Genomic DNA, 20,435 nt, shown 5'->3' with positions numbered 1-20,435 from the left:
CTCTTTCACTTTCTCAAGCAAAATGAAGGCATGTATCTAATCTGCACTCATCCTGATAGGGACATTACGCATTCTCTCACTTTCTATTCCTCTTTCTTACATACAACTGCTTTAGTTTTGTACTGGAGCTACAAGGCTAATATAATAGAAGTCTATGACTGCCAAAATGATTTTGGGTGAGATAGACTTGTGTTGCTTGTTAACATTAGCCTCGCAGCTCTAGTTCAGCACTAAAGAAGACTTTTGATGCCAATCATGTCTTGGCTGATAGACTACATTCAGGGTAGGAAGCAAAATTGAACAAATTAAATTTGTCTTTTGAATTAAAGGTTCTAAATGGTTCTTGGTTTCGACATAAAATTTGAGGAAATAAATTGAATTTGTATAGAACCTTTAGATTATTTAGAGGTTCTTTAGCCAAAAGGGGATCCTATAGAGATGCTTTACTTTTCATTTTTCCGTGTCTATGCATTTAAGGGGCCTTCTTTATAACGTGACTATGGTGAATGTTTAATACAGATTTGAGTAGAGATCTTAATCTTAAGTAATGTGTTTTTTTCTGCATCACTTTATTTGAAGCTTGAAGCAAATTTGTCTTACAATATGAATTTTAAGTTGAAGTTGTATTCAAAAGCCTGGCCAAATTACAAATTTGTTTTTCTAAGAGAAAATAAGTTAACACATTATTTACTTATATATGACATTCGTCTGCTCATTTTAATGCACAATTTATGTTTATTTGCTGAGTTTAACATATAGGAAAAAATAAAACATAAAATATAAAATGTGCCATAGCTTCATAACTTTTGCGTAGGCCACATTTTGTTTTATTTACCCCCCTGTATGTTAAATTTAGCAAGTAAGCAGTAATTGTGCATCAAAATGTGCAGAAGTGTGTTCTTCTAATTAGCCATTTTACCTACTTTAAAGTTCACATGTTTCTGGCACAGGCAGACACTCAGCTTGTATAATATCCATAGAAAAATATTGTCAATAGAATGAGATGCGCTTATGAGCTTAAGGTCACCATGCCCAATGCCAAGCATCAGCTAGAGGGGCATAAAGCCCCCCAGCATTAGGCCATGGAGCAGTAGAAATGTGTTCTCTGAAGTTATGGAGTTCCACCCAGTACACTTATGATGAGTCAGAATAAGGTTTATGATCTTTTTTTTCCTCCCCAATTTAGTCGTATCCAGTTCCACCCATTAGTTAGGAATCCAGCCACAGGCATCTTTTTCAACTGCCACTAGTGCAACATCATTGGACAGCTGAATGTCACCTGGAGAAGAACACTAATCATCAGCTAACAGACGCCTTCGCTGGCTAGCACAGTGATGGGGTGAGGTAGGGCCATTCTAGCATCACTGGGATCGAACTCAAGATCTCTGATAATAGGGCCAACGCTTATACGGTTGAGCCATTCGGGAGCCCAATACCTTTGAATTCTGAAGAAACTTTGGATGAGCAGGTCTCTAAAAACATTTGGACATATACTGTACTTTTAACATTAATATCAAGGTTCACTTTCTCAAAATCGTCCTTGTGATACACATTTTAAGTTGAAAGTAGTGTAAAATGTATGATTGTCGTCCATAATTAACCCACTTAGGACCAGATTAACTAACATTTTTACAAACTTGTTCAAATTTGTCTGTTGCAGCTCACTAAATAAATCTGCTCTTTAGGTTTCCGAATGCGCTCAGCTGGGAACTGAAATTCAGCTCATCCCAACCAGCTGAAAATGAGCAAGGGCTTCAACACAGACAGTCAAAACGATTACTTATTTTCTCACATTTCTGATATATTATGTTGAAACAAGGTCTTATTTTCTTAAAATAATTACTTATGTTTTAATAATCAAATTTTCTTGATAAGAAATACATTTTTTCAAATAGTTTTTTCACTTGTTCTGACTTACTCAAGCCAAAATCTTGACAAATAAGGCATTATTTCAATCTAATGTGTCGCAATTTAAACCTGAAACAGAAGGATTTTTGGCAGAAATGGGCTTTCATACAGAAAGCATGTGAGCCAAACGTGGTTATACTGTGCTGGTGTTATTGTTAATTATGAAGTTGTGCCTGTGTTCTTTTACATGGAACGTCTTAGTAGATTACCCACTAAACTGGCCACCCCAACTAGCACACAGTGTCAGTTAACTGTTGGCAGTTAGTTCATCTCTTAAATTTTATTTTTTGGCCTCTTTTCCAGACAGAGATTAAGCCTGATCTTAGACTAAAAAACGTTTTCCAGCAGTTAATCAAAATTTACAATTTACTGCAACACTAAGCCGAGTCCGGCTCTTAACGTTACGTGCATAAGACCACAGATGCATGTACTGGTATGTGTTTGAGTTGACGGTTTGTATTGGGGAGAAAGCACTGTTTGTTCTGTGTGTGTGTGTGTGTGTGTGTGTGTGTGTGTTTGGCGAGTGTTGGATGTCAGAGGCTGGACCGCTGTCAACGTTACAAATGTAAGAGGAGTCAAATCAAGAGGAAATTGGGAGAGCGTACACAGAGAACATCTGAGCTGGTGAGTACACAAAGATCTCTCCTGCTTTCATTCCCATAGAGACTCTTACACTGCTCTGAGTACAGGATAATGATCACATCCAATGTCTTAAATTGTCTTCTTATTTCTTATATATGTCATTTTTATGGTAAATTGAAGTTTACATGATACATTCATTAATATACATAGAGTATATTCTAATTACTGAGGTCGTGAAGTTGTGTAGGTCTTGCTCGAGTTTAAAAAACATACTTTTGAAGAAGGTTATCAGATCATATGTCCGGACATGTTTGTTGTATTGGACAAAAATAGGTCTATCTACTTTCAGGAGTTGATGACAAAGCGTTTGTCTCAGAACTGGACTATGGTCTTCATCTTAGAGGGGAATTCCGATGATTTCTGCATAGTTCAGTCGTTGAGATGTAAACAAAGTCATTCAGAACGGTCCAGTGTGAAACGGTTCAATGTAGAGAAACTTGCCGACGCAGATTTCTTTACAGTGGTGGTGATAGGAACCAGGTGTTGCAATGTCAAATACAGCCATGAGCAAATAGCCATTTTATTTACTATCCAAAATGACCAGTGAACCTACATGTCTTCTTTTAATATGTAATGTTGATAAAGCCCCCAGAAAATTTATTTTCTTTGGGCCTTATTTTGCTTTGCTGCCATGTACTTTGCTGACAAGAGTGTATTTAAAAAATATGTTCAAATTCAAAACCTTGTGTTCAGACTTTAATAAATTTGTAACCCGTTTCATATAATAACTTTCGTATGAGGGAGCTGTTAAAGGCACTGAACTGTCTAAGCCAAGAGCCAGTTAGGACTTTTATTTTAAAAGAATACTTCGCTGAAAAATCTATATACAATTTTGCTCCCTACCCCCATTGCAAGTCTCCCTAGAACAGAAAATTTCACATCAAACTATTCTGAATGACTTTGTTTACATCATAAGTTATCTAATTATGCAGAAATTTTGAAAAACTGGTGGAACTCCCCTTTTTCTTATATCTAACAATGGACCAGTAGTAACAGCTGGTCATCACTGCCTTCAGCAGTGTAACATCAAAAAGGTTTAAATTTGAATACAGTTTTCATTCCTATAACTTTCTGAACAGCAACTCAGACAGATATCTGGAGATTTTATGTGCTGATAATCAGGCCTTATGAAAATTAAACACATTTTTATATGTTGTCAGTATTCGCCATAATATAAATTGAAGTTTCATTACAAAATGCTTTATATCTATTTGTAAGAAGAAGTAAAATAATAAAAATATGAGGTGGTATTAATGACAATATAGCACTGATATTTCTTGTATGTGTGAAGCCCACCCTTTACAATGTCTATCATATTACTATTATGAATGTGGAGATATGATGTATAATTTCTTTAAATGCGTGTTTCAGTCTGGGTGTTCAGTCATATATTTTTGGTGGGCCATGGTGCAGGTACAGTTTGAAGGCCTCAAACTACAGATGTGTGAGATCAAAATGAATAGAGGTCACTAGTCGAGTGGAAGGTCAAGTCTGGGGTGGAGAAAAGATACAGAGAGTTTATGTTCAAACGAACCAGTTACTGTCAATTATCCGTTACTTCATTTTTCACTGCAGTGCCATTGTGTTGAACTGGGCAGACAGAAGTGATAGCTAGCTTTTCATTTACTCAGTTACATTTTCTTCATAACTTATTTAGTGAATAATCTCACCACTCATTACTTTAATTCTGTGTCACTCTCTAAAACCCATACGAATCTGTACCAGCCAGAAAGTGCAGGGGAAACCCAACAGCCTTTTCAGTAATTTATTTCGAAATAGCCCATCACAGTAAAAGGCCTGTGTTTCACTCTGAACACACAGCCAGATATGAATGGCTAATGCTAATTAAAAACTCAGAGACTAGCCAGTAGAAACTGTTCAAAAGCAGCTGCCTCAAGGAAATATCTTAGGAAAAAACTGTGAACTCTATCTGTTCCTGAATGAAAAATCAAGTCTGGTGTAGGTGCGTTCCAGGTTCTCTCTTCCTCAGCTCTGGGATTTTTATCCATCAGTTTCATATTAGCGCAGTTCGATGTTTCAACAGATTGTTCGTGTTAAAGTTATGGCGGTCTCAATCAGAGTAATGTAGGGAGCACCCAGGTGCGCAAACTTTTCAAATGCAAATGCAGTGGTTTACATCTCAACCACTGCGTAATTCAGTGGTTGAGATATAAACAAAGTCATTCAGAGTGGTTTGAAGTGAAATGGTTTATTGGAGAGAAATGACAGACTCAGATTTCTTCACAGTGGTGGTGATAGGAACCAGGGGTCACAATGAATCCAACACAAATATAGCCATTTCATTTACTATCCAAAACCACCAGTCAACCTGCACATGTCTCCTGATATTGTATGTGTAAAACTGTGGTAAATTTGAAAAAATATAGTTTTTTTTGGGGATTATTTTACCTTATGACACCCTGCATGTGTCTCTCAGCCTTGCGTGTGTTTTGAAATACAGAAAAGATTACTATCGTAAAGCAATGTCAGGCATCAGGCAGTGTATTTATAACCATTTCATATAATAACTCTGTGTGAGGGAGCTTTAGATGCATTAAACTTTTCAGATGTCTGGTTCCTATCACCACCACTGTGAATAATTCTGACTTGGTAAGTTTCTCTAAAATTGACTTTGTTCACATCCTTATGATTTAATTACGCATACATTTTGAAAAATTAGTGTAAGTCAGTCAGCAACTGTAATGTGGTCCGTAACATGTTATACTGCTTTGTTGCAGGAAAAAGTGATCACATTACTTTGTAGTGTGTTGTAAGTTTCTCTAGAACTGGAGTTTTTTTAGACCTTTATTTTGTTTTTTACATTTTTCTACGTGATTAATTCCATTCAACATTTGATTGAAGTAACAGTATTGTACTTTAGTGTGTGTTTAGGCTACTTTGGCTGTCTCTGAAGGCAGGTAAAAGGTTTTGTGATGTTGTCTTGTTCAGTAGTGACTTGCCCAAAACCCATTATCTCTCCATTCAAAGCGTTTCAACCCTGGACTTTACTCTCTCCCCCCACCATCTCTGCCTGCAAGGCCACTCTAATCTAAGAGTCTGCTTCCTGTTAGAATCCGTAAACACTGCACTGTCCGAGCCAGACTACTGGCAAACAATGCGTAAACCACCAAAAAAAGAAAATAGGAACGCAAAAGATTGGTGGATGGATTGGTAGATGGATGGACGAATCGACGGACAGCTAGGGCTGGATGGATGGGGTGAAGAAAAGGTTTGGGGGGTATCAAAGACTTTTTTTGTGTTCAGCGTGGTCCGACACAGTGTAGCCAAAACATTTCGGGAAGTTCTTGATGATGAATCTCTTTCCACTCTCTCTCCTCTAACACGACTCCTACTCCCAAAGGGCCTTGCAACATAAGACCCCCCACGACCCCCATCCGAGGAATAAGCAAGCTATACCGCAGATACATGATGCTATTTATGTCCTCCTGAAAACTCTGCATGAAAGAAAAATGAATGAACGTTTAAACCCTTTAACCCTCTTCACTCTCGCTGGGAGTTCAACAGTCCTGCTCTTTCTCACCCTGTCCACAGTGGAGCTGTGTGAGGCAGCCAGGCAAAGGTCCTGTTTTTATTCTTTCAGATTCTCGAGGAAATGACCCGCGGTCATTTTTTTGATGGATAACAATAGAAATAACAAAATAGTGATAACAATCCTTGCTCCCTCGGGATGCAGTAGCGCTAATAATATTTCTATCAAAACTGACCCCCACACAAATCAAGAATACCTCAGCCAGCTAGCTATTAGCATTAAATGCTAAGTGGTTTACAATCCTGGTCCTGGAGGGAAAAAATTAATGTGGCTTAATGTAAAACGCCACCGCGTTTTTCTCACATCTTACTGGCCATAAACACTGTCTGCCGCCAAAAGCATAACCCCATAATCTGACACAGGTGTGTCCAGCTGGGTTCTATCCAGGTCACGGCTCTGTGGAAGCTGGCTAACACTCTGACTTTAATTCACGTAGCCTTTTGCCAATGACTTGATGAGCCTGGCATGTGACCCTGAAGAAGGTAAAGGAAAAGTACTTTTTTCAAGTTAAACTCATTTTACTAAAGGAACACCAAATCTCTCAGTATTATGATTTCATCCTTTCGTCACGGAGACAAGTGTTTAGGACTAGTAAGATGTAAATGAAATTTGGTCATAGTTTTAGTACCTTAAGCCATTTTAAGCATGTTAAACCTTTTACATTGTCCCACTTTGGAGTATCTGTGCAAACACACTCTTGCTAGCTCAGGAAGAGCTTGTTAAAATTAAGCTTCTGTGAAAATGCACACAATTTAGCTTCACCATGTAGTTTAGAACACAGTATGACTTACTGCGGATTACAAAGACGATCAAAACTTCACTGTGTAGCTAAATGTCATGGAGTGTCTTAGAAAAATAGATGAAAAAAATCGAAAATGTATAAAAAGATACAGAGAAAAAACTCCTAACAACTGTGAAAGATCTGGTAGACCACCCCATCTGATTAACAGCACTTAAAGCTTTCATCTTTGAGAGAGAGGAGAAAATCAACCTCCACTTTTGCTTCAGATCTGAAAAAGTCCACAGGTGTTTCTGTCCATCCTTCCACTGTGAGACGACAACTCAGCGCTATGAGTCTGAAAGGATGTGTAGCTGTTAAGAAGCTCTTACTGAGAAAAGGAAACAGGAAAAAAGAAGAAAATTTGCACCAGAACAACAAAACTGGACATATTTTAGATGTGGAGTGAGGTTTTATTGCCTGATGAGTCTAAATTTGAAATGCAACCAACTTCTAAGAGTGAACTTTGGAGGTGTGGAAAAATGTCTTTCTTTGAAAAACTGAAAGAACGTCTCCCGAAAAGAACAGAAGCTGTAATAAAGGCATAGGGTGGACTCTAAATACTGAAAATTTGATAACATATTTAGTTGTAGAGGCTTCTGTGTAATTTTCTGTTAAATATATTTTTCCGTTTTTTTCCTGATGCTAAAAAAAAAACAGAGAACAGAGGAAGTTCTTCAATATGCAGGACAGTGGTATTCCTAGAATCGGGAAGCACCGCTGTAGTTTGGATGAACTGATTATTTGCTATGTGTCTTATGGCGTAACTCAGATCTGCACGGGATGGCCTGCCCCTCTCTGTGTTCAGCCGGGATGACTGTGAGTTAGAGCGGGATGAGTAAAGGGGGGGTCACGGCTCTTAAAATCCTAAATCTTCTCAGTGTCAAATATTAACTGCAACACAAACAGAGCTGTGGCAAACAGAGCGAGAGCAAACAGTGAGCGGAGCATCAGAGATGAGCTGCCTATCACTCTGTCCATCCCTCGGGACACTTACAGTGACCCACATACACTGCGTAGGAAGGTAGGATGGGCATGGGCAATGGAAGAAATACAGGAATTATATCAGTGTAGTGTTTTAGGGGGACCAGGCGGTGTCTTTGTTTGTGGTTGGTCTTTAATATTTTCTGTGGTTCCAATTCAAGCTTCCACATGTACCACTGTTTATTTTGCAGATGCTTTTTTCCAAAGCAGCTTACAGTACAGGGAAGATGGTGTGTGTGGTCCCTGGAAATCAAACCTATGGCACTGGTATTGCTAATGTCAAGCTCTACCAGTTGCTCCGATTCAGTCATTACTTATTAACTTAACTTAGAGTTATTACTTTTGTTTCATTGTAGTTAGTATTAGGGGCAGTCATGGCCTGGAGATTAGGGAACTAGCCTTGTTCAATCCCCTGAGCTGACAATACATAACTGAAGTGCCCTTGAGCAAAGCACCAAACCCCCAACTACTCCCTGGGCGCTGTGGATAGGGCTGTTCCAGGCAAGTGTGCTTTCTGCCCCCTAGGTGTGTGTGCACTCACTAGTGTATATGTGTTGCACATTTTGTGACATAGTAAGTTACGCAATTAATTACATTAACATTTAGTTTACATTCTGTATCAACTGCACTTTTTTCCATTTGTTTCAATGTCAAGAAAGGGGAAAACATGGGCTTCTAAACTGTTTTTGTGTTGGTGGCATGTGCAATCCCACGTGATGCCACAGCTATCCGTGGCCAGAAGTCCAAGATAGCATAACTGCCCTCCTTGCTGTCTCTGAGAGGGGCATAGCCCTCGCTTTCTTCCATCACTGTGCGATGCTAGCATATAAGAACTGGCAGGCAATGTTCTCATCCAAGCACCTTAAAGCATCTAGTGACTTACCACACTGAAAAAGAATGTTAGTATTTCAACAAAAAAAGGTAATGGCTTAAAATTTGATGCTGTCGCCTCACACCAAGAAGGGCCTGGGTTTGATTCCCTGGCTGGGTGACCAGGGTCCTTTCTGTGTGGAGTTTGCATATTCTCCCCGTGGCTGTGTGGGTTTCCTCCAGGTACTCTGGTTTCCTTCCACAGGCTTAAGACATGCCGTCAGGCCAACTGGACACACTAAATTGCTCCTAGGTGTGGGTGTGTGTGTTGTATATGTCTGTGTGTCTGCCCTGTGATGGACTGGCGACCTGTCCAGGGTGTTTCCTGCCTTCCACCCAGTGACCGCTGGGATAGGCTCCAGCTTCCCCCACGAGCCAGATGGATAAGCCATTTAGATAATGTGTGTGTGTGTGTGTGTTTGTGTGTGTGTGAACTGCTAATAGTAAGTTAACAGAACAAATATCTTTGTCTTAAGTTCTGTTGATTTACTATGTGATATATAATAAACTTAAGATCAGTGATGCTTCATGTCTCAGCATATGTTGGCCTTTACTGCTCTTTTCTAACTTGGAAGCCTCATGGTATGGGGGTAGACCTAGCTAGTACGTAGAACAGGCCATGAATAGTTTGGGGGTGAAGTGGATAGAACGAACAACATGGCAAAAGTGTAAACTATGCTTTATTTTTCCACTAAACAATAAAGTATGGACAACAATAACTTTTCATCAAATTTAAAAATCATGATAAAATATCTCCTCTTCTACTTACGAACATAAATATGGTATTGATTGAGATTGCCGAACTTTCCGAATGCACACTTTAAGCAGAATTTCTCCACTTCTTTCAGTGAGCTCTGAGTGAGGAACAGTTATTCTTTCTTTTGTGATCACCAGTGTTAAATTCAGCTTTTAGGGGTTGAGAACAAGCTAAGAGAAAGTGGAGTGATGTCATGGAGGAACCTGGGGAATACAGTACTAAAAGTACTTTCTGTGAGTTCTAATTCAGATTTGGCTCCCCACAGTGGGGCTGCTTCCTGTAGAACGTCAAACCTCCCTCTGTTCCAATGGTGACGCTCCTATAACTCCTAAGGCTAAACACTCAGGTGGGTCATAAAGGGCCTCCAGCTGTTGAACTCAACTGGGACCCCCCCTTTTCAGGCCAAACCTGTGGAGTCCAACAGGGACTTGCCTCTGTTTCAAGCTCCTCTCTCTGAAAGCTCTGCCAGAGCAGCTGTTGGGACACCCGGGTCTCATCTCCATGTTATTCTCACACTCCTTGTCCCATGTCTCCATGCACAGCCCGAGAGACCCACACTCTGACCCTCCTCAGACTTCACCATGTTCTGGGTTAACCATTAAAATCGCAGCTCTCTCTAAATATAGGTCCTTCAGCTCCAAGGCTGGAAGACCTGTTGTGGACTTGAGTCGGATGAATGAAATAGGTGGTGAAAATGTATGTGAGTGTAAAGAATTGAAATCAGAATCAGAAATTTGTTGTTTGTTGATGTTTTATGTGATCTTATGTGATACACAGATGTACTGGAATTTTTTCTTCATAATTGTATCTTACTCTGTGATAGACGTGGTTATCTCTCTGGCGTGCGTGTTTGACATCAGCTGTGCAGATGAGGGAGTGGGCGGACCCCGAGATGGGCATGGCCACCGGAGGCTACCTGTCTGGAGCAGACGCGTACGGCATTGCAGAACCTCTCCAGTATTACGGTGAGAATCTTCTTATTCTTCTTGTCAAACTGCTAAACTTCATACTAGTAAACCTGACACACTTCTACCCCTTTCATGCTATTGAATGTAAAACTGTTGACCTCTTTATACTGCTGAACGTTTCATAATGCTGACCTCTCCATACTGCTGAACGCCTCATAATGCTGAACCCTTCTTTCAGCTGAACTGTTCATAGTGTTGAACCCTCCATACTGTTGAACTGTTCATACTGCTGAACCCCTTAGAGTGCTGAACCTTTCTCACTGCTGAGCTCTTCATACTGCTGAGCTCTTCATACTGCTGAACTCTCCATACTTCTGAACTCTTCATAATGCTGAACTCTTCATACTGCTGAAACTTTCCTATTACTACATTCTTTATACTACTGTACTCTCCATCCTGCTGAACCCCTTAGAGTGCTGAAGCCTTTAAACTGATGAACTGTGCATATTTCTAAACCCTTCATACTGCTGAACCTCTTATAACGCTGAATTCTTCATACTTCTGAACGCCTCATAGTGCTAAACACTTCATACTTCTGAATTCCTCATAGTGCTAAACTCTTCATGCTGCTATACACTTCTTACTGCTGAACTCTTCATACTGCTGAACTCTCCATATTTCTGAACCCTTCATACAGCTGAACTCTTCTTACTGCTGAACTCTTTATACTGTTGAACTCTTCATACTAATGAATGCTTCATACTGCTGAACTCTTCCTATTACTGACAAAAAACTGCTGAACTCTTCATACCTCTGACTCTCCATACTTCTGAACCCCTCATAGTGCTAAATTATTCATACTGCTGAACACTTCATACTGCTGAACCCTTCATACTACTGAACTCTCCATACTTCTGAACCCCTCATAGTGCTAAATTATTCATACTGCTGAACACTTCGTACTGCTGAACCCTTCATACTACTGAGCTCTCCATACTTCTGAACCCCTCATAGTGCTAAACTATTCATACTGCTGAACACTTTGTACTGCTGAACCCTTCATACTACTGAACTCTCCATACTTCTGAACCCCTCATAGTGCTAAACTATTCATACTGCTGAACACTTTGTACTGCTGAACCCTTCATACTACTGAACTCTCCATACTTCTGAACCCCTCTTAGTGCTAAAACTCTTCATAATGCTGAACCATTCATACTACTGAACTCTTCATATGTCTGAATCCCTCATAGTGCTGAACTCTTCTTACTGCTGAACTCTTCATACTGTTAAACTCTTCATACTAATGAACGTTTCATACTGCTGAACTCTTCATACTGCTGAACTCTTCCTATTACTGTCAAAACACTGCTGAACTCTTCATACCTCTGAACTCTCCATACCTCTGAACCCCTCATAGTGCTGAATTCTTCATACTTCTGAAACTCTCATAGTGCTAAACACTTCATACTTCTGAATCCCTCATAGTGCTGAACTCTTCATTCTGCTGAACTCTTCTTGCTGCTGAGGTCTTCATACAGCTGAACCTAATACTGTTGAATTCTTCGTAATGCTGAACTTCAAACTCCTGAACACTTCATACTGCTAATACTGCTGGACTCCTGATACTGCTGAGGTTTTCTGTCAGCTAAATGTTTCATATTGCTGGACTTAACACTGCAGGAATGCTGCCTCAGTGTTGCTGAACCCTCAGTACCTCATACTGGGTATACTTGGTTTAATGACAATAATAAACCTGCAGTTTAAGAGATTAAGTATGTATATACACTGTCGTGGTGGCTCACATGACCCTGGAGAATACCCACTGCTCCCTTTTCCATTTCTGGCTTAGTTCACATTGTGGCTGTGGCAGCTGAGGGTGGAGTGCGGTGTACTGGACATTACGTGAGCAATGCTGTTCACCAACATGGCTGTTTATAGTGAGCTCTCAGTGGTTTACAAACAGATACAAGCTCAGCCATGTCACACAACATATCTGAGCCCGAACAAGACAGAAAACATCTGGGAGAGGAGTGAAGGGGGGGAGGACTGAGAGATATAAATTAGATGCAGTATCATACGTTGACGGCATGGAAACAGTAGGACAAAGTAAATACCTCCATGCACGTGCATGTAAAGATTGTTTATGGAAATTCTTATTAACCCCCAAAACTGCTTGTTATTAGTTTTAAGGCTTATTATTCAGTAAGTAGTGCAATAAGCCATTTCATAACTACTGTAGACTCAAATAAGGTATTTTAAAGGGAAACTGTAGTGTTTTTCAGACTAACCTCTATATGCAGCATCTGTAGCCTAAAGCTGATTACCCTAGAAAATCATTCCAGTACACGTTCCTGTACGTAGTAAGTAAAACACGTTGATTTGGTCTTTTATGTGTGGTAGCCTTGTTCTGCAAGCCCTGGAAACCCGGATGTTTTTAATTATAAAATCAAATCGAACATTTTTCCTGTAACTCTGTTATCAGATTAACTAGGACACTGTTGGATCTCTGTGAACTATTGTGAATCTGTGTTGAGCTGCTAGTAAGCAATGAGAGGATTATTTTACACAGGTAGGTGAAGGTAGTGTTAGAGGTCCTGCCCAGAGACTCTTATTGATATAATGTAGGGTGCCTAGGTGGGGCATTGAACCCCAGTCAACAGTGCAGAAAGCAGAGATGTTACCCACTACACTATACCAACCATTGTCATCTGTAAATTGTACACATATTTCATCTGTATGTTCCATCAACATTGCTGGAAAACAAACAATGCATAATTCAACTGAGAGACACCCAAATTGCATATAAGAGTTATTTTACTATGAATCATGAATTGGTTGAAATGCCCACCAAAGACAATGTTTTATAAGCCCTAATGGATGTGGATCTAGCTACCTGTGATTTCTCAATAACATGAAGTCATTTATTAATACAGCGACTGCAAACACGTAACCGCATTCTTTATCAGCACACAGGCGGCGTGTAGGTGTGTAATGGAATCAGAATGAGGTCTCGCTGCACAGATGTGTTTCAGAACCTTTGCCAGTAGTAACATGTGTTCTCTCTGTGGGGTGACTTGCAAAATGTTCTGCTAATCCCAAGCCCATTCTCACAGGCCTGAAGTTTCAGTCTGCCTCCATTCCACACACTCATAAAAGATCGAAGGCCAGAAGAAGGAATCTAATATCATAAACACAAACACAAAGCTCTTCAGCTGCATCCTGTTTCCAGAAATCATTCAGTGGTTCACAAGGTCTTGTTCTGAATTTTTTTTATTCTGTCCCAGTGGCCTCATAAAAGTCATTAAATAATTCATGAATCACGCAAGTCAGTGAATGTGAATCACATTCCTGGGGAACACTCCGGCATCCTGTCAGCTCGGTACTAACTAGGTGGGTGAAAGTGTAACAATGTAATGTAACAATGTGATGTATTGAGCTGAAGGTGCTGATTCGACTGCATCGATTTTGGGTTCTTAGAATTGATTATAATAGATCATAATATTCAATAAAGCAGGTGCTTGTTTTTGGCCAATAAAATAAAAAACAAAACACTGCATACACAAGTGTTCCTGGATGACCTGTTTATAGGAGGAGTGCCTGAATTTTTTGTCTTGGGGGGGTCAAAGTGCAATGTTTGTGGTGGACAAAACAACATATAGTCATGTGCAAAAGTTAGATCAAATGTTTTGGGTGATGTGCTGTTGATTTTCTAAGTAAAGGTTAAAACACTCTACAGAGAAGAAACTTAAATATAACATTTTCTGCCAATTTTAGTGCACAGTTTCTTTTTTTAAACATTTTGGGAAAAAAAATGTAATATAAAAAAATGAGCCATAACTTTTGCACAAACCACATTTTTTTTGTTTTATTATTTTATTGTTTTATTTTTTTCAGAATGTTAAATTCAGCAAATAAACAGTAATTTAAATTACAATCAACAAAACATATCATTTGACTAGGGGTGCCCAAACTTTTGCATATGACTGTACAAATAAAGTAGGTATCAAAGTTTTCAAATTATTATTTTTTTTCAAATGTAAATATTTTTAAACATTACACTAGATTTTGTTATTACAGTACTTTTAAAAATACAATTTTAAAAGGAAAGTAAGAAAGTAATAAGTTACATATACTATAAATCAATGTTTATTCCCTCTTTGAGTAGGGGGTCAGCTTAGGGTAACTTTCTGGTGGGCCAAATTAAGCTAACTCTGGCCTGCGAGCCACATTTGGGCAGCTCTGTGTTACACAGTAGTGGGAAATAAAAATTAATAATACTACAAACAAGCATCCATTGTATTTTGTAGCTATAATATTAATTATTGTAGTTTTTTCAGTGTGAATAAAGAAGCAACAACCCTGAATTGTACCATTATAACTGATAGGAATTTCATGATTTCATGATGCATGATCATTCCCTGAAGCAGTGTTTCCCAGCCCTGGTCCTGCAGTATCCATGGCACATTTTAGTGCTGTTCCCAACACACCTGATCCAACCCATCATCTCGCTAACAAACCCTGATTAACGAGCTGAAGAGGGTATGTTTAAGCAGGAAATCACAGGGGAGAGATACTCCAGGGAACCTGTGCCCTAAATAACGGTAACTGAACTGAATCATTGTGTGGTCAGACTTTTACCCCCCTCGCTCTAACTCATGTATCTCTGTAAGTTACAGCTGATCTTGAATTATGTCCTCTGTGCAGATGTGCTGGTGGATCCACTGGGATATCCGTATCAGGATACTGACCTGCAGGGTTTTCCCTACAGCCAGCAACACTACAACCCAGCCAACGTCCAGCTCTCTATGTACGGACCACCAGGCTCTCAGCCATGTAACCCCCCCTACCCCTACAGCCCCCAGTGCCCGGAGCCCCCCTGCGAAGTGGATATGGAGTTCCATGGACAGGTTAGAGGCGGTGTGGGAGGGACGCCCCTCATGAAGAGGCCCCGGATGGGCCCCGGGGCGCGGGTGAAGGGCCAGGATGAGCTGTGTGTGGTGTGTGGAGACCGAGCTTCGGGATATCACTACAATGCTCTCACCTGTGAGGGCTGCAAAGGTGATTGGCTGATCTGAGCTGAGGGTGGGGATGTTCATAGCCACAGAACAGTTAAGCTGCTGGTTTGCAAAACTGTGCAAAAGCAATAAAACACTTGAGGACATGTTTCCCTATAGATAACATGATATCAGAGAAGGCCTATTGATTTCTGTGGGGGAAAAAAAAACAAATTCTATGTTTATTTTTGTTTAATATAACCACTAAACTTGTATCCGAACGGGCATCTGGGTAGATACAGCAAAGCGAGCTCTCTCATTGGTTAGGACTTCAGGAGCCGAACTGAAGTCCTGAATCATCAGATTCACTACCAGCATAATTAGTAAGTGAAATCACCCAATCATGTTTTGAGTCACAACAGGTGGGGCCAGTTTAGTGAGAAAAAAGGTCACTCTGGGCCTTCCGATAGTCCTAAATACTTCACCGACTGCAGGGAAAAGTGCCAGCCTGACTGTGGCAGCAAAACAGTGGCAGCTCAATGTCAGCGCTCTGAAAGAGTCACTGTGAAACTGTATATATGTGTTTATGTGTCTGTTACAAGCTTTAAATAAAACATGTATTGTCTTTCATCTACGTTTAATCCAGAACAGGCAAAAAATGTTCAAGTGAATCGCAGTTAGCTTATCGCTAACATACTACTAAAATCCCATATGGGTGCTAGCAGAAGTTAGCATTATCATTGATGTGCTTTTCACTTGTTTTTGCCTGAGTTTTGACATTTTTGGTCCGAACTGAAGGCTTAACGCTAATAGTCACGGTTTGCCATGTTGCTATCACAGGCAATATCACAAATCTACATAAATGATTGGCTCATGCCTATGATGATATTACAGCCAATATTATTCACAAGAACACACTCTCATATCAAAAGACTTTCAGCCACAAGGGTGTGTTAGTCTGCATGCTAAAAAACAGCACAGATCAGTGAATTCAATACTGGTCTAAGCTGGTCTATGCTGGTTTATGCTGGTCTGGAGCTGGTTTAGCTAGTCACCCAGAATGGTCATATGCTGGCATACCAGCATCCAAAACACAACGTATGTTGGTCTTGCTGGTGACCAGCTATGCTGATCTATACTGTTTTTTTTCTAGCAGGGGTTTTATCACATGTAAGGGGTGTTTTTAGGCATGATGCAAAGCAGTGTCCAAAACATGCTTACCGATGGTGTATGTAGTCTATGCGATTTCCAGTGTTGCGTTAGCATTAAGCTAATGGTGCCACACATTTTCCCACACTGGGTTTAATACTACTAAAGGCCGATCTGCCAAAAACACAGACATTTGAAGCATCTAAGATATTCAAATGACACATTATTTCATTTTGTGATTTTACAGAGAATTTAGTAAATATTTTAAGTCAAAGCCTATTTAACCAGCTATATTTTAACCAGCTATATTTTAGCCTAGTTGTTAAAAAAATAAACTGTCACAGTTTAGTGAAACTGAGTTCTTACTTCATCTATCCGTGCACTCAGTGGGCCATATGAACAGTCCTTCACAGCACAATGGTTTTGAGCTGCCACATTAACACAGAATTCAGTTGTTGTGGTGGTCGTAGGTGTGCATGTATAGAGTATTTACAATGGCTTCACCCATTTAGTTTCTTTTCAGATTTTTTTATTATCCATTTTATATGTGATTTTAGAAATAGTTTGGAAAAGAAAACTGTCAGATCACCACGAACCTGAGTGTTGCAAAACGTACCCACAGCATAGCTGTTTTATGCTAACAAACATTTGTTAAAGTGTAATTTCTCCAATATTTTAGAATTTCTGGATAATTCAGTTGTTCACCGTGGTGGTGAAAGGAGGGAGACATCAAGTTTATTGTCTCTAAAAGCTCCTTCACAGGCAGTTTTCGGCCTAAAACGTTTAAAGATGTTCATGGCGAGGCGGTACGTGCAGGGCTCTACCATGTGGTATCTTTGTAGGAATCTCCACAGACACTTAATGAAGCTAATGCTCCTCTCCTGTGCTCTTCACAGGCTTCTTCAGGCGCAGTGTGACAAAGAAGGCTGTGTATCGCTGCAAGAGTGGTGGAGGCTGCGAGATGGACATGTACATGCGTCGCAAGTGCCAGGACTGCCGGCTGCGCAAGTGCAGAGCCGTGGGCATGCTAGCCGAGTGTGAGAACAATTACCCTCTACTCCTGAAGTCTCCCAGTTCAGCTCTACAGAGCACCCATATGGAAAAAAAAATACATGGAGATGTATTTTTATATATTTGAAATAGATTCCAAATACATTGAAATACATTCCAAACACTAAAATGTATTTCAGAATATATTGCCATACTAACCAAATATATATGTAATACATTTATTTTTAAACATATGGGGAAATATAGCACCATACAAAAATAACTGTATGTAAATGTATTTATCAAATACATTTGAAAATGTTACAGTATCTTCATTTTAAACATTAGCAAATGACCTTTTACATGGCGAAATCAAATGTTGTAGGTATTGATACTCTGTGAAAATGCAGGTCGATGGTTTGATATGTTGTGGTTAATTAATACAAAGTACATTACAAAATACAGAAGTCAGTATCATCCATTCAGCTCATGTATGTTTAGTTATATCTGTAACCTTTGTTTAAACTACATACAATTGAAAAAATAACAAATACAAATAAATGCGTTTAAAAATATATTTAACAAATACATTTTTGGCCATTTTCATACATAGCAAAATTATATTTCATAAATACTTTTGGAATATATATTTTTTTCCATATGGGACCACAGAGCACCAGAGCACTGAAGGGTCTGTATTAACGCCTGCTGTACGCCACCTAATTCAGATTATAAAGGCTTTATGAGTTGTTGCTGCTGTAGGTTACTGGAGGAACATCATTGTGGCTAAACTCTCTTTAAAGCAATAGTTGCGCATCAAACACTGTTGAGTTGTTAAGTAATCTCAAACCGACTTGTGGTTTCTGACAGGCCTGTCACAATTATTATGTAATCACCTGATTATTTAGATGAGTGCAGTTTTTTTCACAGTTTCACAGCAACACAAGAATTTGATTGAGTGAGTTTTTGTCAGTTGGGTTGAGACAAATGCATGTAAATAAAATAGAGCAGAAAACACATTTACTCAGCCACGTCAAGGATCTCAAGGAAAAACAACAAAGGTTGTAACTTCTGACAGTTGTTACAGAGGGCAGCAGTGAGCAATGCTTGTCTAGTTGATGTTTGTTGGTAACATGTTTTGAAGGTGAATAATTTGATCTAATTGAACTTGAGTTGTTTCAGACATCAGTTGGAAGCTACTAATAGCAAAATAGCAAGATTGACCATCCTGCAGTTTGGCCACTTTAGGCCTGGAATTTAATTCAATTTAATTAAAAAAAGACAGAGGAGAAGAAGGAGGAGGAGGAGGCTTAGCCATCCCCCTGTCTTCAAGGCATCACAAGGTTGATCCCTGGTGATGCCACAGCCATCTGTGGCAGCCAGCCATACTGACCTTGCTTTATCTGGGTGGGTAGAATGGTTCTCCCCCTACCCTCATGACTCAGCATGATGCTAGCCAACATGGGTGTATGTTAGCGGATGTAACGGAATTAGCAGTTAGCATTCCAAGTGTTCTGAGCTGTACAATGATGTTGCATTAGAGGCAGTGGAGTGTTTTAGAGGAAGCCTTCATTCTCCCAGTTTGGTAGCATTGTTTTGCTGATTCATATGGCAATTAATATTCAGCTAAAATGTCATGATTTTGACAGGCCTAGCTTCTGATACTGTACAACATACTGTTCTCTGTAATATTGGGCAAAGGTTCAGTCGTATGCAAATGTTTGGGTGTCAAATTACAACCCCATTTTCAAAAAAGTTGAGATGCTGTGCAGAATGTAAAAAAAAATAGGATGCAATGATATGCAAATTATGTAAACCATATTTTTGAAGGACAATACTACAAAGACAATATATCAAATGTTGAAACTGAGAAATGTTATTGTTTTGAAAAATATATGCCCATTTTGAATCTAATGCCAACAACATGTTCCAAAAAGTTGTGACGGGGGCATGTTTACCACTGTGTTTCATCACCTCTTCTTTTAACAACACTCTGTAAGCGTTTGGGAACTGAGGAGACACTGTTGTAGTTTTGAAAGTGAAATGTTTTCCCGTTCTTGTCTGATACAGGATTTCAGCTGCTCTGCTAAACAGTTCAGTGTCTCCTTTGTTGTATTTTTCATTTCATAATGCTCCAAATGTTTTCAGTGGGTGAGAGGTCTGGACTGCAGGCAGGTCAGTTTAGCACCTGGACTCTTTTAATACAGAGCCATGCTGTTGTAATACATGCAGAATGTAGTTTGTCATTGTCTTGCTGATATAATCAAGGCCTTCTCTGAAAAAGATGTTGTCTGGATGGCAGCATATGTTGCCAAAACATGTATATATCATTCAGCATTACTGGTGCCTTCACTGATGTGCACATCACCCATGCCATGTGCACTAATGTACCCCGGTACCATCATGAATGCTGGCTTTTGAACTGTGCACTGATACCAAGCTGAGTGGTCTTTAGCCCGGAGGACACATTATCCATGATTTCCAAAAAGAATTTCATATGTTGACTTGTCAGATCACAGGGCACTTTTCACATCAGTCCATTTTAAATGAGCTCAGGCCCAGAGAAGGTGGCAGCATTTCTGGATCCTGTTTATATTTGGTTTCTTCGTTGCATTTTAGAGTTTTAACTTGCATTTGTGGATGCAGCGACGAACTGTTTTCACAGACAGTGGTTTTCCGAAGTGTTTGTGAGCCCATGCAGTGATTTCCACTACAAGATCATGTCCATTTTTAATGCAGTACCGCCTGAGGACCCAAAGCTCACGGGCAGCAAATACTGTTTTTCTGCCTTGTCCCTTGCATACAGAGATTTCTTTGGCTTCACTGAATCTTTTAATGATATTATGTACCATAGATGATGAAAAGCAAAAGTTCTTTGCTATTTTACATTGAGTTTTTTTTA

General features: G+C 39.6%; 1 protein-coding gene across 3 annotated transcripts in view; it reads left to right on the top strand.

Moving 5' to 3' along the window:
* Positions 1–2,378: 2,378 nt before the first annotated feature.
* The window catches only part of nr1h5 (nuclear receptor subfamily 1, group H, member 5), a 29,883-nt gene continuing 11,826 nt past the window's right edge, over positions 2,379–20,435 (top strand). The window contains exons 1-4 of one of the 3 annotated variants that reach the window (XM_036579364.1): positions 2,379–2,532; positions 10,350–10,454; positions 15,105–15,458; positions 17,440–17,580. In XM_036579364.1, coding sequence (XP_036435257.1) covers positions 10,358–10,454; positions 15,105–15,458; positions 17,440–17,580 — 592 coding nt within the window. In that variant the 5' untranslated portion in view covers positions 2,379–2,532; positions 10,350–10,357. Of the gene's footprint in view, positions 2,533–10,312; positions 10,455–15,104; positions 15,459–17,439; positions 17,581–20,435 lie in introns of all 3 variants that reach the window. The other 2 variants (XM_036579363.1, XR_005007679.1) reach the window with 2 other exon arrangements.

The sequence above is a fragment of the Colossoma macropomum genome, unplaced genomic scaffold, assembly GCF_904425465.1.
Source record: "Colossoma macropomum unplaced genomic scaffold, Colossoma_macropomum, whole genome shotgun sequence".
NCBI classification, from domain to species: Eukaryota; Metazoa; Chordata; class Actinopteri; order Characiformes; family Serrasalmidae; genus Colossoma; species Colossoma macropomum.
The sequence above is the reverse complement of the archived record's forward strand: the minus strand, read 5'-3'. Positions and strand labels throughout refer to the sequence as shown.